Below are 26,700 nucleotides of genomic sequence, written 5' to 3'. Positions count from 1 at the left end.
TAAAGCAGCTGTAAAGTGGTGCTGAACCTGATAATCTAGAAACTCACAAGAAAAAAAAAAAAAAAAACTCATGACCTATTTTGATTATCTTGAACTAGAACCACTCAAGATTTCACTGTGGTTCCTTCACAATAAAAGCTTCTCTCTTCCCTGGAAGGCTTTTACTCTTAAAGGCAGCAATTGTATACTGTAAACATATGGAAATTACCACATATTACCACACTTGTTACTCAGTAGGGTTTTCCCTTATTTTTGGTTTGTCATCGTTTTCCAACATGTGTCATAGACAAAATGTTCGGTAAGTGTTTGTTATGTTGTTATAGGTTAACTCTGATAGTTTTATCTGTGGCACTGACCTCTTATAATCTAGAAATGAACACAGGAGTTGAAAAACATCACTTCCTTTAATTGTTGTAGTGTAACTACTGAAAACGGGAGTGCTTTTAACCTGAAAGGCAGCTGCAGGAAGTGCGTTCATCAGCATTTGGTCGCTTTTAAATTAACAGTCAGTGGGGGAAACCATGCAGGGGAGGAGGAGGGAGATCTTCTGGGAGGTGAAGTGATTGTGTTTGGGTCGCTGGTGGTAGCGTGGTGGGGGTCGGGGGGGTCCACTGCAGCAGAAATAGATTCATTAATGGACGTCGTGACCAGGTGCTCGGAGGCACTTCACGACAACAAGAGTTGATTGCAGCAGGGGAGGAAGTGTATTGAAGCTCTCAGTCAAGGGTTTGTTGGTGTAAATGAGGTGGAGAATATGAGGACAGTCAGCCGGAGACGTTTTCAGGACAGCACCTGCATCCAGTCGCTGATTAGTCAGTCAGCTGATTTACAGAAAAATCCAAAAGTACCCACTAAATTACAATGAAAATACTGTTGTTGTTGTTGTTGAGCAGATCTGAGTCCATGTCAATGGACTACGGCTAACGCTTTCCTTGTGATGAGAGAGAGAAGAGGATTTTGAACAGGAGTGACGTTTGTACGTAGCTGGTAAAAGTGGGTACCCCGATATAAGCTGTGGGTTTTACTGGGTGTTTCAGTTGTCAGTCCTTTCCTGTGCTTATTTCAGGGCTACAAGACACTCAGCTAGCTTGCATGGTGGCTAGCAGCTAGTTAGCATGGCAAGCTAGGAGCCACCATGGTCCTACACCATGCTAATGTCTGCTACATCCTCAGGCTTTGACAGATGTAGCACCATTGACTTTTAGCATTTTTCAGAATTATGAAGTGGGTGGAGTTCAGGCTCAAAGCTGGAGGTGAAGTTAGCTATGGGTTAAGAAAGTTTGCCACAAAAAACAACATTTATTTTAGTTTTATTAGAATGGTTTTATGAAGGCAGTTTTCTCATCCCAGGTTGAACTTCCTCAGTGTCTTAGGTACTGTATCGTGCCGCAGTTCACCTGTGTTGCCACAAACTTCTCCTTTCCCTGTTTCAGTGTGGGATGATCTCTCCCTTCATGATTAACAGCCATTTAGGCCGGGCTCAGTCTAATTAATGTGTTCATCATGTTGTGGAGAATCCTTCCTGTCTCACTGACACACCGTTTTCTCATGTCAGCTAATGAAGGACGTCGGCCATCTTGTTTTCTCTGTTATCAGTGAGCTCAATCAGTAATTCTGTGCTTGATAATCATCAAGTTATTTCCTCATCACAGGCAAAACATCTTGTTTGCATTGTATCTGTGAGATACAATATACTTTACTCCTGTTTGAGCAGCAGCTGTCGTCAAAGAATTTGAATAACAAATCCTGAAGCATGGCGTTGACGCTCTCCTCGTCAGAGATGTTGAATTTAGGGAGACTGGCTCTGTTATCACTTAATACTTCAGCAGCTTCCACGCCGACTAACGGTAATCAGCCCCCCCAGAAATTAATGTTCTATAACTGATAACGCCTCTGGTCAACATCTGAAGACACACAGCAACATGTTTACAGACAGTTAGATTCACTCACTGAGATATCTCATGGTTTTCTGACAAAATCCAGATCAGGGAAGCTCTTCACGGCAGTCAGAGCGGATGGAAGGCTTTTATTGCCCCTACAGATGCTCCCAAAAACACAAGGCTGTCGGCTACACAAAGCTGCAAATGTTTTAAATTAAGAAGCATTTTACTTTACTTATGTTTTTATACTTTAAATCTACAGTCTGCAGTTAATATTATCTTAAAATGTTAAAAAAAAAACATGAGGTTAAGAATATTTATCTTTATAGTAGAGATGCAAATACAACATTTTATATCACAGAACATATTTCTATCATCTAAACTGTGTAAGTAAGTACAATAACCCCTGGCTCTATCATGTCCCCTCAATTTCTGAGAAGACAAGATGTAACTGTCATTGTAGTTATACAAGGAAACCTGTTTGGCTGCAATAAAAATGTAAATAAAGTACAAGATCTTCTCAGTAAAAACAGTGCAGTGTAACAGGTATATTGAATGACATAAACAGTGGCATTGCACAGTTGTAATAACTGTATTTGCAGTCCTGGGTGTGTAGTGAGCAGGGCATTAGCAGTGTGACAACCAGGCTACAATAATTTGATTTATATACGTTGAATTATGTTTAATCTGTTGATTTATTTTGTGATTTATTGATCAGTGTCTCATGAGTTCTCAGAGCCAAAGATAACATCTTCAGATGTCCCAAACCAGTGATGGAAAGACTAAAGATATTCAGTTTATAATGATAGAAAAACAGAGAAAAGCAGTTGATTCTCACATGCGAGCAGCAGGAAACAGATAATGTTTGGCACATTTACTCACTGAATTCAAAATAGTTTTTTATCTGACCATCCAAGCAGGCCTCTGTTCACTTCACAGGAGAAAATCAACTTGCAGGGACTTAAAACTGTGCTTGGGATTTTTTTTTTTTTTTTTTTTTTTTTTTTTTACAGCAGTGTGGTGAATGAACCTGCTCTTGAAACTGTGCGTCACACACTGTACGAGCTCCTGAAAGCAGCCTGAGCACTCACACAGAAAGAACAGGAACTTCCTCTGGTTTCTCTTTGTGCTTTGGTTTGATTGCTTGACTGATGTTTGCTCTTTTGTGTTCGCTTCTCTGCCTTTTTCTTAAGAAACTCTGCTCCTCACATGGACGGACACGCAAATCTGTACTACGCCTCACTGGCTTGTGAGGACGTCTGTTCTGTGGAGGCTTACAATGATTTCAACCTTATAACTGAACCTGAATCTGAAGCCATGTTGGAACCCTAAAATAAATTATTAATCCTGTGGAGAATTGTGACCTTTTCTCTTAGCTTCAAACAAAATTCATGACGCCCAAACCAACTAAAATCTAATATAAAAGGAAAACCTTGGTATGTTAGACCCTGGGAGTGAATGATTGGTAGGGACAACAATCCTTGCAATCAGTGGAGTATTGATTGAAATGTCCACGTAAAAGTTTGTCCACTAAAGTGCTTGTTTTTGCCACTGACAGGTTAAGATTGTTATTACAAGCGTTTGACAACATTATGGATAGGATTCCTACAGAGACAAAGCTTTTTATTAAAGAGTAAGATCCTTTTTGTTTATCCAGAAACATCACTTTACATCAAGTATCAATACCAGACTCCATTGACAAAACAGTGATTTTAATGAGCAGAACACAGGAGCTGCTGGAATACCACTGCCTCTATCTGTTAGTGTGTTTGTGTGACTCTCAGTGGTGGAAGAAGTATTCAGATCCTTTACAATAATTAAAAGTACCACACAATAATACAAACAAACCAACAGATTGATGTAAGGGTATTCCAGCAGCTCCTCTGTTCTGCTTGGTAAAATTCCTCTTTTTGTCAATGAAGTCTGGTACTGACATGGGGCAATGTTTCTGGTTAAGCAAAAAGGACAGGACTTTCTGTCAGTATGAACATCCTTTGTTAAAACAAATGATGGTGTCACATCACCTATTGTATAATACTCTCTTGTTCATTTCTGTGACTCAGTAATGAATCAATTTGCTTTAAAAAAAAAAAAAAAAAAAAAGAAAGATGTCTTTTAGCATCGAACTTCATGTGAAACCAGTGCAGCTGTGATGACTCGTCGCTGGCAGCTGTGTATTTCAGGTCCGAGACAACACTGAACCTGTTGTTTTTGTTTTACAGAAACGGATAAGAAAGATTTAGGAGGTTTAGATTGTGTGAAAATGTTATGTGAATGGGAAGTCACTGAAGTTTTACCACTGAAACCACAATTTCTGTTTGTTTCGTTAAACAAGTGAGATATGACGTGTTATTTACTGATCTTTAGAGAGTTTTTTTATGGATCAAACAAGAACAAAAAGACCACGCCCTATGAGAACTCTCTGACCTTTCTGCGGTTGCCTTGTTTTCCAACCAGCTTCCTCCATCTGGACAATTAATGTCCCCTGTCGCACATTCACATGACTTGCTCACCTCAGTCAACTGAATTTGAATTAAACAAATTTAGGAAGTGTTTATGTTCTCATTCTCACTCATTTTCTTCACATGCCTGTTCCTGAGAAGAGTCACCAAGCGCAGGCACATCCTCTTCCGTTAAGAGATGGATACACAAAGACAAAAAGCTGAATGAATGTACAGACAGACCAACAGATCAGTCCTGAGTGTCGGGTTGTGAAGTGACCGTGTTAACCACCCGACGTCCACATCCGTTCTGAGTCGTTTTAAATATTGATTTTATTGTTGTTTTTCATGCAACTTCACATGCCCTAGTTTAACCCAGACCTGTTTGTTTTACAGGAGGTGGTGGAAACAGAAAAGGAAAAAGCAAGAAATGGAAGCAGATGCTGCAGTTCCCCCACATAAGTTTGTGTGAAGAGCTGCGCCAAACCACAGGTAAGATAACGGAGTCTTTCCCCAGCCTTACAGCCGTTATCTCACTTGGCATGAGTGGGTCTGGGGCGACTTGGTCGTTACTCACATCTGGTGTAGCCATCACTAGACGGCCATATCATCAAGATCTTCATGTTAAGTTTGGATGGAGGGAAAAAAAAAAAATCAGTGATAAGGAGAGCCTGTGGCAGCCCCCTTTTCTGTAAGTGGTTGCTTGTACAGATAAGTTCACAGCTTTAATGTACTGGTTTGACGTATGACGGCTTTATCTGCAGTCAACTGGCCCCTTTTTGCCAGAAATAAGACCATGGTAACTATAAACGATGGTGTCATCAGCAAACAATCAGGAATGATTGCACTTACAAATGAATTTTGTGTTATTTTAATGATTAATTGCTATGATACGATACTTTTCTGAAGCAGCCAGCCAACACTGCCATCCACTGAGTCATGGGTAAAAACCGTCAATTAGCCCAAGAAGTAGTCTAGAAGTAGTAGTATTTCCATGCATTGTTCTTCTACTGAATTAATTGCAACTGTCCTCTCGAGTTATAGAGACCAGTTCGAATTCCCTAATGAAAACTGAGCTGTATATTATTATAGGAATAACATGTGAATTACATCTTAAGCTGGGTTTTCCCTTTAAGTGACAGCAGCTGACTCGTCTTCTTCTGTGTATAGGGAAAGTCCCCACAAGGCCTCCAGACTGGGATATAAATGTGTTATTTACTACACAGGACAGCTCTATGTATAACTCTGTGTTACAGCTCGTTAAGAAACTCTTAGTCCTCTCATTGTTTCATGGATGGGTAATTTGCAGAAATGCATGACGAGTTCAACAACAAACCAAGTACAGAACAAACTGTACAGATCAGTTCTGTGCTTTTGGACACACATTATATATATATATATATATACATATATATATATATATATACGGAAAGGTGATCTGATCAGAAACTAATCATACTGTAATATCTCAGTGTTATTAATGTGTATTCACTCGAAACGTGATCAATGTTGATTTTTCATTTCCTCTGTGTAGCAGTGGTGGCCTGTAATACAGCACCAAAACAGACATCCATTCATTGATTAAGCTAGATATCAATACTCTCCGCAGCAGAACGCAGGTTGCTTACAGTGTCTTTACAATCCGAAAAACCAAAACCTGTCCTCAGTGATCAGGATCTGGCTGCAGCTAGAGATTCTGCACAGAGGTAATGGCGATGCATACACTATTGTGAGACAAGAAATAGGTCCAGTGTGAGCAGTTACTTCATCTAAACCCACAAATTTTTATATTTCTGTTTGTGTTGAACTGAACTTGATAAGTGTTTTTTTTTTTTTTTTACTTTAGACAGAGCTAGGCTAGCTGTTTCCCCTTTCTTCCAGTGTGTATGCTAAGCTAAGCTAAGTTGCTGCAGACAATCGCAAATTAATTGCAAGTTTTTTTTAGCTGTTGTAAATGGTATTTTTCACATTTTTAAATACTGTTATCAACATGGGAGTGGACAAATATGCTTGTTTTATGCAAATGTATGTTTATTATTATAGCAACAATCCAAAACAAGCTGTAGCCACCCATGTAACTATCGCCGTTGAAAGTTTCTTGCTTGTAGAGTTGTTCAGTCGTCTCTGTTGCAAACAATCCAGGATGGACTGCCTTTGGTGAAGAGTCATGTCCTGATTTATGGTCAAAAAAATTAGTGGCGTTAAAAGCAATGTGTGTCAACTCGTTATTATCGTGTTTGCTTTGACAGCCCTAATGGGTTATAAGTAAATGTGGGGTAGATGATTCCCCAAGTCCAACTACTCCAAATGTCACAGGCACAAAAACAAAGACAAGACCAAATCATGAGGCTTGCATGCAGACTTTATTGGGTGAAACAAAGTGCTACTGTTTCTAGATGCCTCTACGTTTCCAAACTTGTAAAAACTCCAGTTTTTTCCAGTATTTTGCAGCACGGTGCTCTGGTTACTTACCACAAACTGAACACTTACTAAGTGACAAGCTTGAAACTACAGAGTGAGGACTTGAATGCACGACTGGAGACAAAAGCAGTTTGTTTTACTGTAGGTAAAAGTTAGGTACACAGGTAGGCAGGGTTAGACAAACAAAACCCCAAAACAGTGAAAGACTAGGGAGCAGGAACACAAGGAAAAGACTGGAACAAAGACAAACTGGCACAGAAGGAAGGCAGACCACAGACTAAATACACTGGGAGACAATTAGACACAGGTGCAACACATCAGGGCGGAGCTCACATGGACAGGAAGTGGGATCTGAAGCGAGAGGGAGACGTACGTGACACCAAGATAATACAGGAAGTACTGCGACAAAGAGTAAAAATCAGCATCAGTAAAAAATATTTCCCAAATACTTCCCAAACCTAACCAAGTAGCCAAGTGACCATGACATCTCTTTGTTGCTCTTTATACAACCTCACCTGACTCCTGAGGTGACCTGGTGTGTTTGGTGCTAGTTAAATGGTGCTTTACAACAATTTGTGCTGTCCTGTGCACACATTTGTTTTTTACAAAAACATGAATGGTGAAGGGGGAAAAACATGGAAAAACAAGTACTGTTTTAAAATGATTTCTCATGCTCAGCCTCCACATACTCTGTTTTGAATCATCGTAACGCAGGATATTACCGATTATTTTCAAGACGAGCAGCTCAAATCTGTCCTAACCTGACTCCTTCCGTATCTAAAACATCATCATTGATCCAATTCTAAAAAGTCAGAAGCATGACGACTCTGAACGCAATGCCGGCTGGGAGAAAAAAAAAAAACTTGCTCAAGTGGTACCACAGAGGAAACTGTGGCGGGTGCAGAAAGAGGAAGCAGACTGGTGTTTTTTTGCAGTTTCAACCAGCAGTATGGTTAGTTTCACTTTAACCGGTGACAAGTTGGAGACAGAGTTTATGATGAACTCTCAGATATAGTCAAGAGAGGAGAGGGTAGCAATGAGTGAAAGTGCAACGACAAGGGGAGGAGGAAAAGTTTCTCCAGCCCGTTTGTAGTGTCTCTGGAGAACTTAGGGATTTGAAAAACTAAATTCATTGATAAAGGGAGTTGGGGTGCCATTAAATGAAGTTAAATAATGATTGTACTTTGTCTTAAGGCAACAAATGTCATAACCTTGGCTTTTATTTTGAAGCAGGTGCAAGAGTTGTTTATGTCATTTTTAATTTCTCCTAGCTATTTGGGATCAGTAGGACCTGATCAGAATAAAAACTAAACCATGACTTTGAACAGGAAGTAAAAAAAAAAAAAAAGTTGTCCACATAGAGGGACAATGGGTTTATTTCACTGAATAATAAAATAGCAGAGAGGCACACCATTAAACATGATCTGGAAATGTATCACAAGGGAATAACTAAAATAAACTATAAACTATTTATCCAGTTGTAATGTTGGTTTCTACTCAAATTTTAATTAGGTTTTGTACCTTTTCCACTTTTGTCTCGGTCTTGGATCTGGAACATTTTCATGGATATTGCCGCCATCTTGTTTTTACGCTGTTGAGTGCATTTGGATTTTTTTAACACTAGATTGCACAAAAAATGTCCACTAACGAGGACAACAGGTCTAATTTTAGGAAAATGAAGTTTAAGGTGCAGCAAACCCAAAATGTAATGTTCCTGTATGAGGACGCAGGGTTGCAGGGAGCTTGGACTACTTTCTTGCTGACGTCTGTTTTTTTTTCTGAATTGGCTCATTTAGAGGTGTGGACACTATTAAAGTGACTACAGATCAAGCTGAAGTTGAAGTTTGACTACACTAAATTTGCTTATTTTGATGTTAGTTACATTAAGTTTTCTGTTGGGTCAGTAAATTTAGGTCAAAATATTTCACTGCTCTGTTCCTGCAGGGTTTTTTTTACTGTTCTATCAAAGACACTGGTTGTTGTGAGATGGATAAAAAGCCTGTGTCACTGCTGTTACTCAGCTGTTGGCTTGTTTGTCTCTAAGGTCTTACAGTATGTGCTATTTTTAAAAAAAAGTGGGTGCATGCACACATAATGCTTCTCTGATTTTGCACTGATAAGGCTGCAACATGGGCAGGAAGTCAGGAGAAGTGATGTGTGCACCAGAGAGAGAGAGAGAAAAAAGCAAGTAAAGAAAGGTGTAGTCTGTGTAGTTTGTTGTCATCGTTGGGAAGCCAGTGAGGGATCACTGCTGCTGTTTCTGGTTGAGGAAGGTCAGCGAGATCATGAGATGTAGAGTTTCCAGCAGTGTCAGTGATATAGTGTCAGGATGTCCCTGCAGGTGGTTTCACAGTTTATTTTTAAGAAAAGTCAATAAACTTTTTTCCTTGAGACAAACACAAGTAGCCAGTGTTTGATATTTGGTCCTCACTGTCGGGAGATTCCCGATTTTTTTGAGGGGGGGACAAAGAGATGGTTCTGTTTGCTCTGCTGAAGGCCTCCCTGTTGATGGAGATGAAAGCAGCTCCTCAGGCTGATTTTCTGAAATTATAAATGTCCTGTTCTGTTTCTGCTGCGTCTTAACAATCCAAAATCTCCCTCCTCACCTCAGCCAGACGGTTGCTGCTGATGACTTTGTGTCCTGAGCACTTACAGCTCTTTTGTTGCTTGTTGTTTAGTTATTGTCAGATGTGGCCCTTTCTATCGGATACATCAACCAAAGTGAGTCTGTGCGTTAAGAGCTGTGATTTTAATCATTTTAGCTGGCAGCCATTAGGACAATAAGGTTGCAATCGAATAGTCCTTTTAGGAAGGTTCCTAACTGCGAGAACCTGTGATTGACCTGGAGGTATCAGCGGACAGCGGACCTTCCTTTACCAAAGGAGAGGAGAGAAGCGACAGATCCATGTACATGCAGACGCAAAAGAGCTCCTGTTTTATGCTTCTGACACAATCCAAAGGTTAGGAAATCGTTAGGAATTAGTCACTAAACTAACTAAATGTATTCCATTTGTTATAAATAAAGTTGGTTTTAAAAAATGGCTAGTGTAAGTACAGTCAGATTCTCTAAATACTGCGGTTCTCTTTTCCTAAGTCCTTATCAGTTCTTCTTCTCATCTTTCCTTGTGTTTCCTTGTTTGTGTTAATGTCAATAATTCCCACAAAAACAGCATCAACCGACATTTTCAGATTTCTCTGTTCTCTATAAATGGACTTGTTGAAAACCTTGTTAGAGATAGTTATGTTGTTAGAAATAACGTAGTAGCATCTGACTTTCAACATAACTGCTAGAAGTCATGATTAGATTAAAAAAATCAGTGGTTGCTTTTAAAGACAGGCACAAATATATCTTGTTTATGACTGTGTAGGCTACAAATAGAGCTGAAATCACTGAAATAAATACAATCTAATTCACAGTGTTTGTGTGTGAGTGTGGGAAGTTCCCTGCTGTAAACCAGTCAAGAGGCTTGACCTCCCCTCAAGGTTTAGTATAGTAGCATGTGATGCCAGTGTGATGTGATATATGACCACTATCAAGATGTTTACGGTGGAGTTCCCATCTGTTTGTGTATGGAGGCACTGTTGGTTAAACACATCCATACATGACAAGACAAGGCTGGTGCAGAGTAAACATACAGGCCACACTGTTAGGAAGACACTCATTAAAGAAGAAGGAGAATGAGCACTGAGGCCCAGCTGATGTTGACCTATGATAAGACATCCGCTGCCCTGAGGTGTAGCGTGGCAACAGCCAGGCTGGTTCGGATCAAAACCAGGAGGGATGGATTTATGTACAGCACATGTTTACTGGAGCTTTTACTTCCGTTTGTCCCAGGAAACAAATTAAGGAAATAAATCAGGAACAAAAAGCTTTTTACACAACAGGAACTTATCGAAAAATTAACATGCTTTTCAGGAACTTCTCTTATATTTTTTACAGTTGACTTGTCGTTTATCTGTCTGGACCACAGCTTTCCTCTTCTGGTTCACTGTCGGCGCTCTCGTGGCGTCGTTTTTGGCCTCAGCAAACAGCAGACAAACACAGTTAGACGCCAGCTGGTGAGCATAGTGAAGCATTTAGCAGCGAAAGAGACAGATATTTCTGTCAGGAGTTGGCGGAGACCAAAAATGAGTCACAACTTGAAATGTTGCTCTGTAAGTGCTGGATGTAGACTTACTTATCTCATACTATAGCCAACAACAGTTTTAGTTATGCTAGCAGCATGGCTTTCCTCTCCAAAACAAACAGACCTGATAATTAAAACCAGAAAAACACTGAATAAAGTAGTTTCATGTTGAAATTCTATCTTTCTCCGTGACGGCCTCCCACTGGATGATAAGAGCAGCTGTTTGGTCAGCGTTTTCTCCAATTACTTCAGACCCAGACGTCTGATGGCAAAAAAAAACCTTAATCTGGTTTAAGATTGTAATTCTAAAACTGAAAATGTTTTAATGTCCAGCCAACAACCAGCGCTTACGGAAAACCCTGCTGGATGGACTAAGATGTGACTTCATACGGACATTCGCGTTCTTCAGAGGATCTATCCTGACGACTTTGACTGAGGATGGGAACATGTTGTAACATTATTATGGTTTAAACAAAGTTATGCAGTTAGCTTTACGAACAAACTTGTGTTTTAAATCACGGCTTCATTTTCCTAATACCTGCCGTTCTTCAGATGCAGTGAAAGCACAAACAAGGAATGTGGAAAAGGGGTTTTTACATCCTGATTCAGTTTCTGATTTTCTGGGATTCTCATGTCAAACAGGACAAACTCTTCCTGCTGATGCTGAAATACAGAAATCTGCATGTAAAATGAAGTTTAACATTCAACAGCAGGTGTTTTTTTTCTTCAGGAAACCTTGACGACAAAGCTTCTTTCCTGAAAAGGTGTCATGCAAATAATGCTCTGATTTGACTGAGCTCAGTCAAACGTTGTTGTCTTGACAGTGTGTGTGTGTGTGATACATAGAGGCAGGAAGTTCAGCATAATAGCTGTGCAAAAAAAACCACATACAGTATGTTCTGAAAAGCTGAAGGTCCGAGGGATTAAAGGAGAAAATTTGAGGAAGGTGTGAAGTTAAAAAAAGGTAAAACAGATTAAAGACATAGATAAAGGAAGGGAAGAGCTCAGGAATGATTCAGCCCTGAAAATCTTGACTCAGTTTTGACAGTTTTTTGTGAAAGTGAGTGGGAGGGAGTCTTGAGAAAGACGTGCAGGAAACTGTCAACTTCCTTGTTTGTCAGAAACAGGTTGTACTCTTCTCTACGTTCTTTTTTTCTTTTCTATTCTCTCGTCTGCCTCCTCTTCACATCTACATGCACTGCAGCACATATTAATATTAACATATTAATATTACGTACCGCACCAAGAGCAATGTGTAGCATCTTGCACGACAACGTCTTTTGCGATGCGATCTTACATGCATCCACTGGAATTTGAATCACCAGCATTTTTGCTTGAAAATTGCTGCCGTCAAATCAACTTCAGTCTTTTCATTTAGTAATCACAAACATGAAATCCTACTACCAATGTCTTTTCTTCATCACACCTGACTGTGCCTATTATATTACTCATTCAAGACTAATGTTTTAACCTGTAAGAGTCTTTGTTCAACATCTGTGTTGATATAAAAACAGCAGAGGTTAGGAGGAGGTTGTAACTGGTGTCTGGGCCAAAACAAGTCTAGTAGATGTTGTTAGCATTGGGTGCAGGGGTTATACAACAGTGTTTGCATCGCCCTCTTCTGTTTCCATTACAGTGAGTTTAGTAGTTAAGTAATTTTGAGGCTAGATTAGGTTTGTAAAAGTTAATAGGATGCCATGCTGTTGTCCTGAGTTTCACTGTGTACGTTCCCAAAACAGGAGTGGGCTTCAGAGTTCCTGACGGGTAAACAAGAGGCTCTCTGTGTTTTGTGTTAAATGTTGTGATCTGGAAATCATTAAAAGTCGTGTGAATGCATTTGGCACTGTGATCACTGCATCTTCAAGTTGAGGGAAACTGTATTTCTGTTGTTGTTGAAGTGTGTTGCCCTCGTGGCTCTGCTGCCGTTTTCTACGAATCAGCTCCTTACCGAGACATGAGCAGGAAATTCAGTGTACAGTATATGTGCTTGTTCTCTGCACAAGTGGCAAATAAAGCATCTTTGAGATAGATGCTCCTCTCCTCCTCCTCCTCCTCCTACTGCATGTTCTGCTCTCCATCATCTTCAGGCCATTAGAGAAACTCGATCTCGCAGCAAAGCAGGTCTGTGCTGGTTTTGAAAGTTCAGCTGCTGCCGCTGCAGAAATCTTTTGTTTACATGAATCTTCACAGAAATATGTTTCTCTGTTCTGCAGTGTTGAGTAATCTAGAGAGTCTGAGGAAACCTACTGACTAATCATTTTGCTGACATATACAGTATGTTGTGTTCGCAGTTGAACTGAAGGCTGAAGTTTGACTGCTAAAGGACAGATGTGGGTTGATTGGACTGGTTAGCAGTCGCCCCCTCTAATGGATAAATGTAGACCAGAAGCATAGATAGAGATCTAGTCTGAGTTAATGACATTGGGAAGAAAAAATATGAAACTCTCACTTTTGGTCCGACCTTCATTGAGTGGATATGAAAGTGCTGTGTGCAGCTTTACTTGGATACATAGGCCCTGTTTACACAACAACGGTTTTGTGTACAACAGTAAACATTAATCGTTGTTTGGCCTTTTGTTAACACGACAACGGCCTCTGACAGTCTGATTGTGATGCCTTTCTCTGCAACACAAAGGTGTAGAAAAATTGACATCCTTCTGGAAAAGAATTACTTTGTTTTTGATGCCTAATATTCACACTGGTGTGAAAAGATCCATACCGTTCCCATGTAAACTGGCAATATGCAGTTCTTGAAAAAACAACATGAGCCCCACTTCCTGCATGGCTATCGTTATGTTTTCAGCCTAATAGCCATGCACGAAACAGAAGAAGAACAATAATTGCAGCAATAAGCAAGCAGAGTTTGAGCTGAGTCATCGCCATCTACTGGCCTGGTTTACTGCTGTGTTTTCACAGCAAAGCTGTTGTTGTATAAACAAGCTTAAAGATACATTAATAGGTTTTTAGCACTTGAGCGAGGTGGAACTGTGGACGGTTAGCAACAACTGGACTGTACGACGAGTTAAAGATTAAATTCATTTCTGAAGGCCACAGGTAGCCAGTGTGAGGAAGCCAAAACTGGAAAAATCTGAATCATATATTCTAGTTTTTGTGAGAATCCAGGCAGCAGTGTTCTGGTAGAGGCTGGAGCCGTACAGCTGATTTCTGGGTCTGGTCTCTGAATGAGGAATCAAAAGGCATGTTGGGATCAGTCTGGACCAAACTGGTGGACAGGAAAGGAGGAAAACTCTTTTACATAAGTCACTGCACAGACTCACGAGAGAGAGAGAGAATCCACCACATAATATCAGCTTGTTATTCTATAAAGAGGCAGCAGTGCCGAGACCTTGATCCAATTTCAAACCCGTGGTATCATGACTTCTCCTGGGACCCGGAGGCCCGCGGAGCCAGCAGGAGGCCTCACAGAGGCCTGTTTGTATAAGTTCCCTGTGTGATGATGTACAGCATGTTCTGTACAGTCCTAAAGCTCCTTTCATTCACATCACACCTCCAGTGATCTATTCAGATCGTCCACTGATCCACAACCGGATGATGAAAAGTTCCCAAAGCTGGGGGGTTGTTGTATCTCATGCATGAGCGGCCAGTGTGGGATCCACTCACGTGGCTTCATGATCTTTAATGAAGCTAATTTGTGGTGTTTTTCAGGGATGGATAATGGCTCTGGAATTTACATAAACAGCTGCTAAACACGCATGATTAGAAATGTAAATTAGAGTCACACTGGTCTAGAACCTGGGCAGCTTTTCCTTCTCTTTTCCGCTCCTCATTGTCCTTTTTGTCTGAGCTCTGTTCACTTTGCAGCAGGACATAGGAAGCATGTTAGCGATCATTAGACTGGGAACAAAGAGGATGCAGCAGCAGAGAGATAAGTGGAGCATTAATAAAAACTCAGAGTGGGATAAAGCAGAGCAGAACCTGACTGATCGAGCCGTCAGTTACCATCAGTCACTGTGTCATCGATAGGAGATGACTTGGCAATGTGATAAAGCACGAGTGGCATTTATCCTGAAATGATTAAAGGGGGGACTCCACCCAAGATGTGTTCATTTGGTTTGCCAGGCAGGGAGTGTCTGACAGATGCTGCTGGTTGCACCATGGGAAATATAGCATCCAGTGTTTTTTGGAGTTAACCATAAAAGTTAGGATATCTCTGCTTCTGCTCGACAACAGAAAGAGTATGAAACAGTGACTGAAACTTCGTTCATTAAGACCACATGTAAACCAGCAGTCACATCCCAACTGCTGCTGCTGCTAACATCCTGATTTTATAACCGAGACATTGGCTGACAAAAAAACCAAAGAGGAGTCTAACAATGTCATGTGTCAGTCAGTAGAACCAGCAACACAAACCAAACACCAACCAAAACCAGATGGGTGTCTCAAGGAGGCGAGAAAACCAGAACTGAGCTCTGAGAGGGTTTTTTTAAAAGGATGACCCAGGTGTGTAAAGGTCGCTAATGAGCCCAGGTGCTGATGCACCCTTGGCCACGCCCACCTCCAGTACCTGCAGGGAGAGCAGCCACACCCCAAGAAACAGGGCGGAGAGGGTCGTTACAGTCAGCTGCTGTGTGGTTAATTAAATCATTCTGGTGACTCTCTTCTGTGGAAAGTAGCTAAGGCTTGCCTGAAAAACCTTCCTAGATTTGACAGTAGATGCTAAAATAGTGAGTGGCATTTGAAGAAATTTCTATGATCAATTACTGATTGTTATTTTTTATTCTGAAAATGCCTATAGCAGAAAATAGGCTACTGAAGAAAGTGTTTTTCCTCAATGAAATCTTTATTCCAAGAAGAAATTATAGTCCAACAACAATCCTCTTAAACAAAGCCTTTAAAGTTGAACTAACATAAAGCAAAACAACAAAGATCTGCAGCCTCTTAAAGGCAGCGGAGTCGAACCAAACAAACCAAAGTTACAACGCTCAAGAGAAACAACTGAAAGTGTTATCACCGGCACTGTGATGTTTACAGCTATTCTATTGCTTCAAGACACACTAACCTTTTTAATATGAAAGTGTCGATTAAATTCCACAAGATCGGTGGAAAAGCAACGACCAATGACTCAATGACGTGTTTCTAAGGCTGACCCTCACTGTTTCAGTCCAGACAAAGATTTCTGACAAGGTTTCCTTGTTAAAGCTGGACAGTTTTATGTTCTGCGTGTGCTTTTATTTTATCATCACTGTCAAACATTTCGCACATTAAATAAACTCTATTGAATGTGTAGTCAGCTGGCAGACATCTCTTTGAGACCCTGTTAATGTTTTCTGACCACCAGCGGGTCAGTGGAGCAGAGGAACTTCTCTCAGAATAATCCCACCGACCTCGCGGCTCCTCCCTGATTCACATTTGTTTGTGCGTGAAGTTTCCTGAGCTGCTTTGCATCCACATGAGTCACAGATGCAAATCCATGTTTCCTTAGTGTTGTGTGTTTTTGATGTCCTGAAGCACAGCTGGACAGGTGAACTCACATAACCCCAGGTGTACAGTTCCTCTAAAACCTTCCCAGACAGTAATTTATGGTTTTAGGTGTTTGCATGTGGAGATATAACTGTTGTTTCAGCAGCATTAAAATATAAATGGTGTATTAGGGACCTGCTGCATAAAGACATACAGTTTAAATATAGACCAGTGGTTTCTGGACTCTATTAAAGCAAGACACCAGTCACAAAACTCCACTCATAAGCTCAGACATCAACTAATTTTTGTATGTGGATATGATTTGAACCTGATTACATTTACATCAGGTCTTAATCACCCTGTCCTGCTCCTCCAAAAAACCTGCAAACAACACCAAAAAAAAGATAGAAGAAGAAGAAGAAGAAAAATAGAAGATGGCAGCCTCTGTGAAGCTGTGTGTGTTTGCGACTGAAGAATTTGTCTTCAACAACAATAGTTGTGTGCTATGACGTTTTTCCACCCATGTAGTTGTGTGTGGATTGGCAACAAATTTGATTTTAAACGCTCAATGTGTTCACAGTCTGTGTGTCTTGGTTGCATTTACACCTGCGCTTTCACGTAGTCGAACACTGTCTAACTTCAACCTAGTTACCTGAAACACATTTTAATGCCAGGTACAAATGTTGTTACTGGCTGCATTTGATGAATCTACCTTTTATTTTCTGATTAATTGTCTGCAAACAGTGTAAAACAGCCAAAAAGGCGACTTTAAACTTTTTTGTCAGAGCAACAGTCCTCAACTCAAAGATATTCAGTTTACTAACACAGGCAGAGTAAGAAAACCAGAGTATATTCATATATGAGAAGCTAGAAGCAGTAAAAATTTAATTAGTTAATAGATCATCAGAATTATTGCTAGTTAATTTCCTGTTTTTCCCAGTTTTTGTTTCTCTAAAATATTGTCACTGTTTGCTCTGACTGTTGCTACATCTGACTGATCATAGAAAGAATGAAAAAGAAGAAATAAACTAATCTTGCTGCACCCACTCTGGGAATCTTTGACCTACAAATCTAAAATAAAACCTGTTCTATTTTCAACTAAATATCGCCCTGTTTTAGCCCAAGGTGAACATGTTTTGACCTGAAAATCCAACTGGGTGGTTCATGATGTTGCAGTTTCACTTATAAAATTGCCCCTCTCCCTCAGGTAAATACAGACGTTACCTGCTGCACCTTTAATACAAAAATGGTCGCTGTAGTTGATACTGCAGATCTATGCAAATACTATCTAAGAGTGGGTATTAGCAGCAGCAGCTGTGTGTGCTGATATTTGATTAAATGTATCAGCGTCTTTCACTGTTACACAAATTCCAGTATCTTCACATCGTAGATAGACTCCACGGATAGTTAGAGAAATCCCTGAGCTGATGAGGCAGCTCCAGGACCCAGGAAAGCCAATCAGGAAAACCATTCAACTTCCTTTTCTTCTCAGCATGTGTTGAATGTGAGAGTGTCTGGTCATATCTGAGGGTTCAGTTTGTAAACAGCGACTTTTTGTGGATAAATAAGGGTTAAAAACACAACGAACGGCAGATAATGACTCATGTGTGATGCCGATTTCCCACCACGGGAACTTATTTAGACATGATTTAACATGTAGCCATTGTCACAGGTTCTGGTTTTACTAGTTTTCCAGCCAAGTTAGGGAGAAATATCAGCTCATCTATTCAAGAGGTCAACTGAGTCAGTTCCAGGTACTTTCAGATGGTCTTGATTGGTCAAGGTCACATGGCATCAACCAGGACTTTCTCTGTAGGAAAAAGAAAGATGTCTAAGCTCTGATAAACATGTGGGGACAGGATTTAGAGGGAGCTCGAATCAGCGAGATCATCAAAGAGTTCAGATGACACATCCCAGAGATGAAACACATGAAACTAGATTCACATTTATATTTACATTTACTCATGTGGAAGTCACTTTTTGTCCAAACTAACTTGCAAGTGAGGGAAAACACTAAAGCTTCAGTGCAGCAAGAAACATTGAAGTAAGAACTAAATCTGACATCAGATCTGACATCAGTTAAAGAAGTGAACAGTAAATGCCAAATCTCAACGTATGTTTTTATGCACACAGGAAATTAGGGCACACCCAGGGTGAAAAGGTGTTAAAACCAGTAACGTTTTGGTCCTAAACCTGACCCCCAACTTTATTCACACATACACTTTAAACAGAAAACAGTTGAGTCCAATGTGTGAAAGTAAAAAGAAAACTAGAACAGTAATGAAAAAAGAAATATAATACAGAATGAAAGCTACGAAAAGAAGTAAAGTCCAAAGACTCAGAAGTTCTTAAAAGGTTTCAAGTGTAGAACCCTGATTTGTTTTGGTTGTCTGATGCGGATGTTGAGTTTCTTTGGCAGGGATTTATAGAAGACAGCTGAACTTGTGGAAGTGTCCATTTTGATTCATCATGTAGGTGCCTTGGAGGTCCACTCAAATAAACGACAATCGACATTAAGGTTTGAAACACTCAAGTCAAACTAGCCGGATGATGCAAAGGTTTCGTTCCCGGTTGGCTGGGTTTAGGCACATTTTCAATCTTTCACATGAAAAAGTTTTGAGTGGAAAAGCTGAAATACTTTGAAAAAGGTGTCACACACTTCTTGGGTTATAGGTTTAATAATTAGCTAATCATGAAAGAAACTGGAATAATTTGGAAACTCTTTTCTAATACAGCCTCAGGTTGCTGTATTTGCGTTTTTCTTCTTTTACTTAAGTGCTAGAGCGTCACATGAGCCAAGGTGTGAGTCATGAGGTGTGACTAATGAGCTCATGTGATCCTAACAACTGATATATTAACTAACTTTAGTCTGATGGGCAGTTTGTTTCGACTTTCCCCAACTTGTAAAACCCCAGGAGGTTTTTATTTCACCAGAACTGTGATCTTTCATAAGCTTAACCAAAGTGTTTTTGTTGCCTGACCCACAGACGGCACTGGGGATGTGAACTCTCTGGTCTGGTACGATAGCCACTGGTTCAGTTAAGCCATATATGAATGTAATTTCCAGGGAACAGGGTTGAAGAATTCAGTGACTGTAAAAAAGTGATTTGGTGTTGAATTACTCTTTGAAACCACAGCTGGTGTTGCTCACTTTTTTCCCTGAAGCTTAATGTCATATTTCACAACAATGTAATAATGTTTTCTGATGTTAGTGGGCTTACATCGCCTCCACTGTAGATTTCCATGGGAAACCCTGGTAGCTGATGGAAACATGCATTTGTTTTTGGCAGATTTCTTGGAAACTTGAGTGTTTCAGTGCAGTAACCTGCATGGTCTCTGTTTCTGTCTCTACAGAGAAGGACTACAGCAGCCTCTGTGAGCGGCAACCGATCGGACGGTTACTGTTCAGACAGTTCTGTGAGACCCGACCCGAACTGAGGCGCTGCGTCAAGTTCCTGGATGCTGTGGTAAGACGAGACTGGGAGAGAGTGTGTTTGTGCTGCAGAGTTTGAGAGTTTAAGTGTACGTTGGGGGAGGGGAGGATGGACTCAACCACTTAAAGTTTCTTTATTCCCTGAAAAGCTCCTCAATAGAGAGCTGCAGGAATGAGTCCTAAACCCAGGAAGTAAGTTAGCATGTTAGCACTCCTGGTTCCTCTTGTAGATTTGTGGTTTCAAATCAGTGCTCAGTATCAGGAGAATACACAACTAACTCTCTAACTAACTTGGTAACAGGAAGAGAAACGTTGCTGTCTTGGTTAAAAGAAGCTAAAGTCGAATATTGGTAGCTGACAGGATGTGAACCGGTCTCGACAGTTTGAAAGGCACATGTGGTTAACCAAGCATCCACCCCGACCTCTTTAACAAGCTAAATGTCATTGATCACCATTGTAAAGATAGTGGAGGCAGAAATCTGAAAACCTGCATTTGTTATGTGTTTTGGGTGTACTGACCATTTAAACAAAAGCTGTTTTTCAGGCAGCTGCTTCTCAAGTTGAAACTCTGATGCAGGAAGTTTAATTATTCTGAAAACGGCTCCAACACTCAAAGTTAGTGAAGGAGGAGGAGGAGGAAGGAGGAGGAAGTAGAGTTTAATATCTGTTTAATGAAATACAGGAACTCTTGACTTCTGGGAGCAAAGGAGAGTAAATGCGTCAGCGTGTCACCCTCGTTGACCTCATCTCGCTTCTCACTCTGCTCACTTGAGGAATGTTTCACTTGTTGTTTATTCCCTCTGGTGTGTGTCTGTGTATGTGTGTGTGTGTGGTTTCATTAGTGCTTTTTTTGGGTGCACACTTGATAAATGATAAACCGGGGTTGTTTCCTCCTTCAGTCCTAGTGAAGTGAAATGTTGCTTTGAAGCCTCGTCTTCCTGTTTTCTGGCCTCACTGTTACACATACCTCCACACTCATTGGACTGGTTGGTTATCGCTCACGCTTCCTGAAGGAGTTGTCACATTACTCATCAGTCCTGTCCTGTTGAAACGCATGAAAGGTCCTATGTCTTTTCTGATTATAAAGCAGGTCTAGGTCTGCAAACTATACAAGCCACACCCTCAGAGCAACTCACTTGGACCCATGTTTAACTTTTATTAACAGCACAACACAACGGTCATTCTGTCGGACGTCAGGAAGCCAATATATCATTGAACAGCCCTGCCAGCCCACCATCTATTTGTCTCATTTCAGTGCTGAACATTTTCCTCGGTGGTACAGTCAAACACAGGAGACGTAAAAACTATACTGAGATGGTTTTTTGGCACAAACTAACAGGTCGAGGCAGCTGTATTCCAGCAGCTCCTGTGTTCTGTTCGGTAAAATTCCTGTTTTTGTCAGTGGAGTCTGGTAGTGATATATAGTGACGTGTCTGGTGAAACTTATCTTACTTAAATCTTAGTCTTTAATAAAAAAGGCTCTATCTCTGTAGGAATCCTCTCCATATCTCTGTCAGACACTTAGAATAACAATCTGAGCCTGTCAGTGGCAAAAACAAGCACTTTAGTGATGTACTTTGACGTGGATAATTGCCCACTGAATAACATTGCAGCAGCTGTTCATGGTGACCAGATACACTGTTCTTGATCAATACTGCCAATTCTTTCCAAATATTATTGTCCCTATCAATCATTTACACCCAAAAAACATGGGAAAATAATTCAGCTGTAAATATGCCTCAGACAGGAGCTGAAGCTTCACCACAACTGGTTCTGACATATTTTGGGATGTCAGTGAAACAGTTTGTGGCCCTGCTGGCCGTTAGCTACCAGATCAATAGGATCTATTGACCCAAACCAGTGTCCGGCAGGCTATGTGATTGGCTGATGCCTTTATTCGCAGTCCAGAAGTTCAACAGAAATTGGCCTCTTTCCTGGAAAGATTACATTGCTTTTTTGCCACATAATATTTGCATTCTGTGTGAAAGTACTCATGACAAAAATATGTATTGATGTGCAGCAAACAAACATCTGAATGTTCAGGTAGTTCAGGTCAACCTTCAGGTACCTTGACCTTTAGGATTACGGCAGCTTTTCTGTCAGACAGCGTTGCAATCATGAAGTTTTGTGCTTGACATCACATGTTTGTTGCTCAGTCAATGGACCAGTAATTCTCTGCAGATGAGCAGAGGTGGAGAGGTTAATGAAGACCACGTCTACCTCCACTGTTTGTCAGGCTCCGCTCTGACTGACCGGCTCGGCCAAAACTGCTTTTCAGCTCTCAGTCGTCCAGCGGATATACAACTCGCACACGAAGCAATTATGTTCTCTTTTACCCCGCAACCACTTCCCGTCTCTTCTCTGAGAGCTCTGCGAGAGGGACGAGATGGAGAGGGGGGAAAATGAGATTTGAACCGTCTCCGCTGTCACTTAGCATTAGTTTACAGGCTCTCGCTGCAATAGAGAGAGAGGAAGCACTTTGGAGTTTTCCAGTCAGGCTCATCTTACTGCAAGTCATTCAGAGGGATGGTTGATGAGAGGAGGGGGAGGAGAAACAGTCAGGGTGTGGATCAGACCTCCCCAAAACTCTTCAATTAGATCTTTAATTGGGTTTTCCAATGTCAAAGCCGGAGAGGTCTTCATCGGACAAACAGAGGGCATTAATTCAGTGTTATTGCTTATTGACTCTGAGAGCAGTCATCATGTCATCATGGTGATTTGATCAGATCGTTGTTCAAAAAGCCAAGTGAGCTCATTAAAAACTAACAAAAGGAGGCGCAGAAGTTTTAGTTTTGCAAGTGTGACGAACTTTGTGACAGCAACAGCCAATCACATCACTGGATCTGCCCTGTTTACTTGATGAAAAATAAAGCAGTACTGAAATCAAAACAGGAGCTGGAAATAAAAACCTGATGAGATGAAAACACAAATAACCTGAATAAACGTCTGTTATTGTGAGTAGTGTTAAAGTTTTAAAGGACCAGTGTGGAGGATTTAGTGACATCTAGTGGTGATCTACTCTGTCAAGAAAACTAAATAGTGGCCCTGTATAGAGCCACTGTTTGGTTCAATTTGTCCATTCTGGGCTACTGTAGAAACATGGCGGACTCCCTGGAAGAGGACCCGCTCCATTTGTCGATGAATATTGTTCATTCTAAGGGAACAAAAACCCAACAGTGATTGGTTTTAGGTGACTAAACACTAATAAAAACATTTTTCTGCCAAGAGATCCCCATAAATGTTACACACTGGACCTTTAAACTCTGAGTTGAGACTGCAACCAATGATTATTTTCATTATGGATTAATCTACCAACAGTTTTCTCAATGAACTGTTTGGTCTATAAAGCATACAATTTACATGCTTAACAACATGTCAAGGAGGACAAGGTGTCCATATGTTCAGACATGTTAGCTTATCTGTTCAATGGCCAAAAAACCCTAAAATAATGAAGTTACCATGGCGTTAGACCAAATTTTTAAATTTTCTTTTTCATTTACTAATCTATAGCTGTTACACTAAAATCTGTGGACACACAGACAGAAATATGTACTGCGTATGCATTCTTTAAAGATTTATTAAAAATAGATTTACTCTCTTGTTCTCCTTATTTTCCATCTCTACCTCATATCACTCTTCAGATCACTGTATTTCACACATTCTCATCACAGTTTCATCAGTGACTTATGGGTGGTCTTTGTGTTGTTCACACATCCAAAGGTGGTTGTCAGACTGTCTAATTTGGGTTAACTTCATTATGTGTTATGTGTCTACAGGCGGAGTATGAGGTGACTCCAGATGAGAAGAGGAAGGAGTGCGGTCAGGAGCTCATCGACAAATACTTCAACCCAAAGGTAATGGCTGCTCCTGCTGCGTTCAGGGACCACTGTCACTTTCTGTGTTTTCACTGCAGAGGAACAAGTGTTGTTTTTGCACGATCTAACCACCACCTCAAGTTCCACATCTGTATATTTTAAATTACCAAAAACGATCGCACCATTAATGTTTAGATTGGGGACAGCCTCGCAGGCAGCCACTGGCTTGTGTTTTATTAAGTAAGATTTTTTTTGGGTCTGAAAAGTTTCCACACCACAACTTTTACCAAAACTTATTGGTATGAAACACTCAATGAAAGCACAGCATAAAAACTCATCTTGAATTTCACAAACGTCAAACCAATTTTTATTCCAAAGTGATATTAATGCACTTCCTCTTCCTGATGCTGTGTTGAAGAACTTGGAACACTTGCATGCTTGTGAAAGAAAAGAGTTCAATTACAGCTCAATTACAAAATTCAAGCAAAAAAGTATAAAGATATTGACCTAAAAAAGACAAACAGAGAAGATAAATGATGATATTTAAACTTTTAAATCAAATGAAACTTTGGATTAGCTCGGTTTTATTTTCTAACAACTCTGTTAATCAATACAACAGCAGACTAATGTCTGTGTGTGAATGCACCACTCAGGAGAGAAAACACTCCAGGCTGCTTCATTAAAGCGGATAGGAAATTAGAAATCTAATCAACTAATCTGAAACCACTGGAATGATTCCCTAAAGGTAAAAAAAAGATTATGAACTTCTCACAGTAAAGTGTGTTTTCACAGCAGATACAGAGACAATGAATATTAGTTGACATTATTGTGATATAAGAGTATCAGATGCCAAACTGCGGCGTCAAATCTGCAGTCCCGGGCAGGCTGAAGATCCACTCTGTTTTTCCTGATGAGTCTCTCTCTCTGTGTTCACGTCAGACTGTATCTGTGTACACACAAGTCTGAACATGCACAAGTCTGCAGAGTGTTGATGGTAATCGTCCTCCAGCGCTGTTGTAAAACCCAGTTCATCCGGCTTTCCCTCTGTGAGTTTACAGTCACAGTTGAGTCACGATGTTTACCTGGACTTTGTGGGTTTTTTTGTTTTTTTCCCGTGTTGCAGTCGGAAGACCATGTGCCTGAGGTGGAGGACGTCATGATGGCTCAGTGCACCGAGAGGCTGCAGCAGGAGGCCTGCAAAGAGCTCTTCAAGGACTGTACCAAGTAAGAACGCAGGGGTCCCCCATCTGTGCTGGTTTATTTTGGTCCATTGCTTTGTTAAGTCCCTCTGATGTCATGTCCTTGGTCACACTTGTGGACTTTTGTGTGTTTTAAAGGCCATAAAAAGGGAGTGGGCTGGGTTTTTAAGGCTGATTTATAATATTTTTTATCCTAAAACAATCCAATTAATATAGTTTTTGGCAGAGATTAATGAAGGGATTTAGTATTTCCCACTAGAATTACATATCTGGCAGTGTAGAGGAACAACAGACAGTGATGTAAAGAGGTAAATAATGAAAAAAATAATGATTGAACTGTTAAATGAAGAGATAAAATTTAATTTTCTTTTAAATACTCAGAAAATTGAACAGAGTTTGGTTGGTGGGGTTCTGCTGAGACTTTACACCCATGAAGTCAGTGTTTCTAAAACCTTGGCTTCTTCTGACTCTATTGAATTTTAATTTAATTTGTTCATATGTCAGACACAGAGTCTGCCCTTTAAATGGTGAAAAATGTAAATAAGCATATTGTTTATTTTGTCAGTTCTTCATTAAAATGTGAGTTAATAATCCTCCTGTAATATGGTACAGAAAAAACAGTTTATTTTTCATCCTGTTTCTACTTAATCATTGTCATTATTTAAGATGAATGAGGTCAAGTTGGAGTCAGTTATATCTTCCTTGGCTTTTTGTGAAGTTAATGAACACATCAATTTCAGGAAAGAGCTGCGTGATTTCCTATCAAACGCCAGAATCTGATTTATCTTCATCTTCAGCTTCGTCATTTGTAATTCGTCAGCGTGAAGTTTCCAAGCGTAAAAGTGACCCTGGTGCCCTCTCAGAAGAGCGTCCTACCAGCAGATTGTGGTATATTCAGTGAATTACACATGAGATGTTGGCAAACCATGTCAGGTTCTGCTGAATTTAACTGAAACTTATCAGATGGTGCACTCATACAAGATTTTATCCATTTACTGTGAAATAAAAAGGTATCAGTGTCAGCTTTGTCTTTCTCTGGTATCTCTTGGCTCAGCTACAATCACGCATTCAAAAAAAAAAAAAAAAAACACATCAAAACAAGTGCTGCTGGCCCCTTTTCCAGAAAAGCTGACAGCCTGAGCTCTGACCTGAATGTGGGCTCTGTCTCTGGTTCGGGGATTTGGCAGAGTCTCAAGTCTTTCAAGTCACAAGGCTCAAGTCCAAAGTGAAGTCACGAGTCAGCATGGTTTTCAGTTGCTGAGTCACTGTTGTTGAAGTCAGCTAATTAGCAGTTCTGTTTTTTTGTTGTTATTTGTTTTGTTCTGAAATTGTAACATTTGCGACTCGAGTCCGATTCCAGTTGAAGTATTAAAGTGCGTAAAACATTAAACCTTTTGTTCTCGTGACATCGGCATTTTCGGAGCCTGAAAACACAAACTTTTGTAACCGTGTTCCAAATTGTAATCTTTTGAAAACATCAGCCTTTACATTAAATTTGCAGTTCTTGCGAAAACTGCGCCCCACCTCGCACATGGCTATTATTATGTATTCATCCTAAGAGCCATACGAAATAGAATAAGAACAACAATGGTGGACTATCGAGCCGTGTTTTTCAACAGTTTTTCAATTGTTTTTCACAGATCAGTGTGCAGGAAGACCGTTTTTATTTTTTTCTGTCAAATATTTTCCGATTTGACCTCATTTGGCTTCAAACAATAAACACTATGAAAAATCTTTCTTCGCCAAAGGCCATAAGGTTGGAAACCACCGGTCTAATCTTAAACAATGCAATGCATTTTATGAGCTTATCACATGTTCCTATGTAAAATACTGATAAGAAAAGGAGCTGCAGCTGTAAGATGAGTGTGGTGAAGTAAAAAGTAAAAGTACATCCAGTACAAATACCTCATAATGGCAAGTGAAAACTGAAGATGTTAAAATGAGAGTTACTTATATAACTATG

General features: G+C 40.3%; 1 protein-coding gene across 1 annotated transcript in view; it reads left to right on the top strand.

Annotated features, from left to right (window-relative positions):
• The window catches only part of grk6 (G protein-coupled receptor kinase 6), a 55,729-nt gene that overhangs the window by 6,731 nt on the left and 22,298 nt on the right, over positions 1–26,700 (top strand). Inside the window, exons 2-5 of the mRNA XM_018679666.2 lie at positions 4,718–4,813; positions 19,645–19,757; positions 23,500–23,577; positions 24,662–24,762. Of these exons, the coding sequence (XP_018535182.1) occupies positions 4,718–4,813; positions 19,645–19,757; positions 23,500–23,577; positions 24,662–24,762 (388 nt within the window). The remainder of the gene's footprint in view (positions 1–4,717; positions 4,814–19,644; positions 19,758–23,499; positions 23,578–24,661; positions 24,763–26,700) is intronic.

Source organism: Lates calcarifer, linkage group LG20 (genome assembly GCF_001640805.2).
Source record: "Lates calcarifer isolate ASB-BC8 linkage group LG20, TLL_Latcal_v3, whole genome shotgun sequence".
In the NCBI taxonomy this organism is placed as follows: Eukaryota; Metazoa; Chordata; class Actinopteri; family Centropomidae; genus Lates; species Lates calcarifer.
The sequence above is the reverse complement of the archived record's forward strand: the minus strand, read 5'-3'. Positions and strand labels throughout refer to the sequence as shown.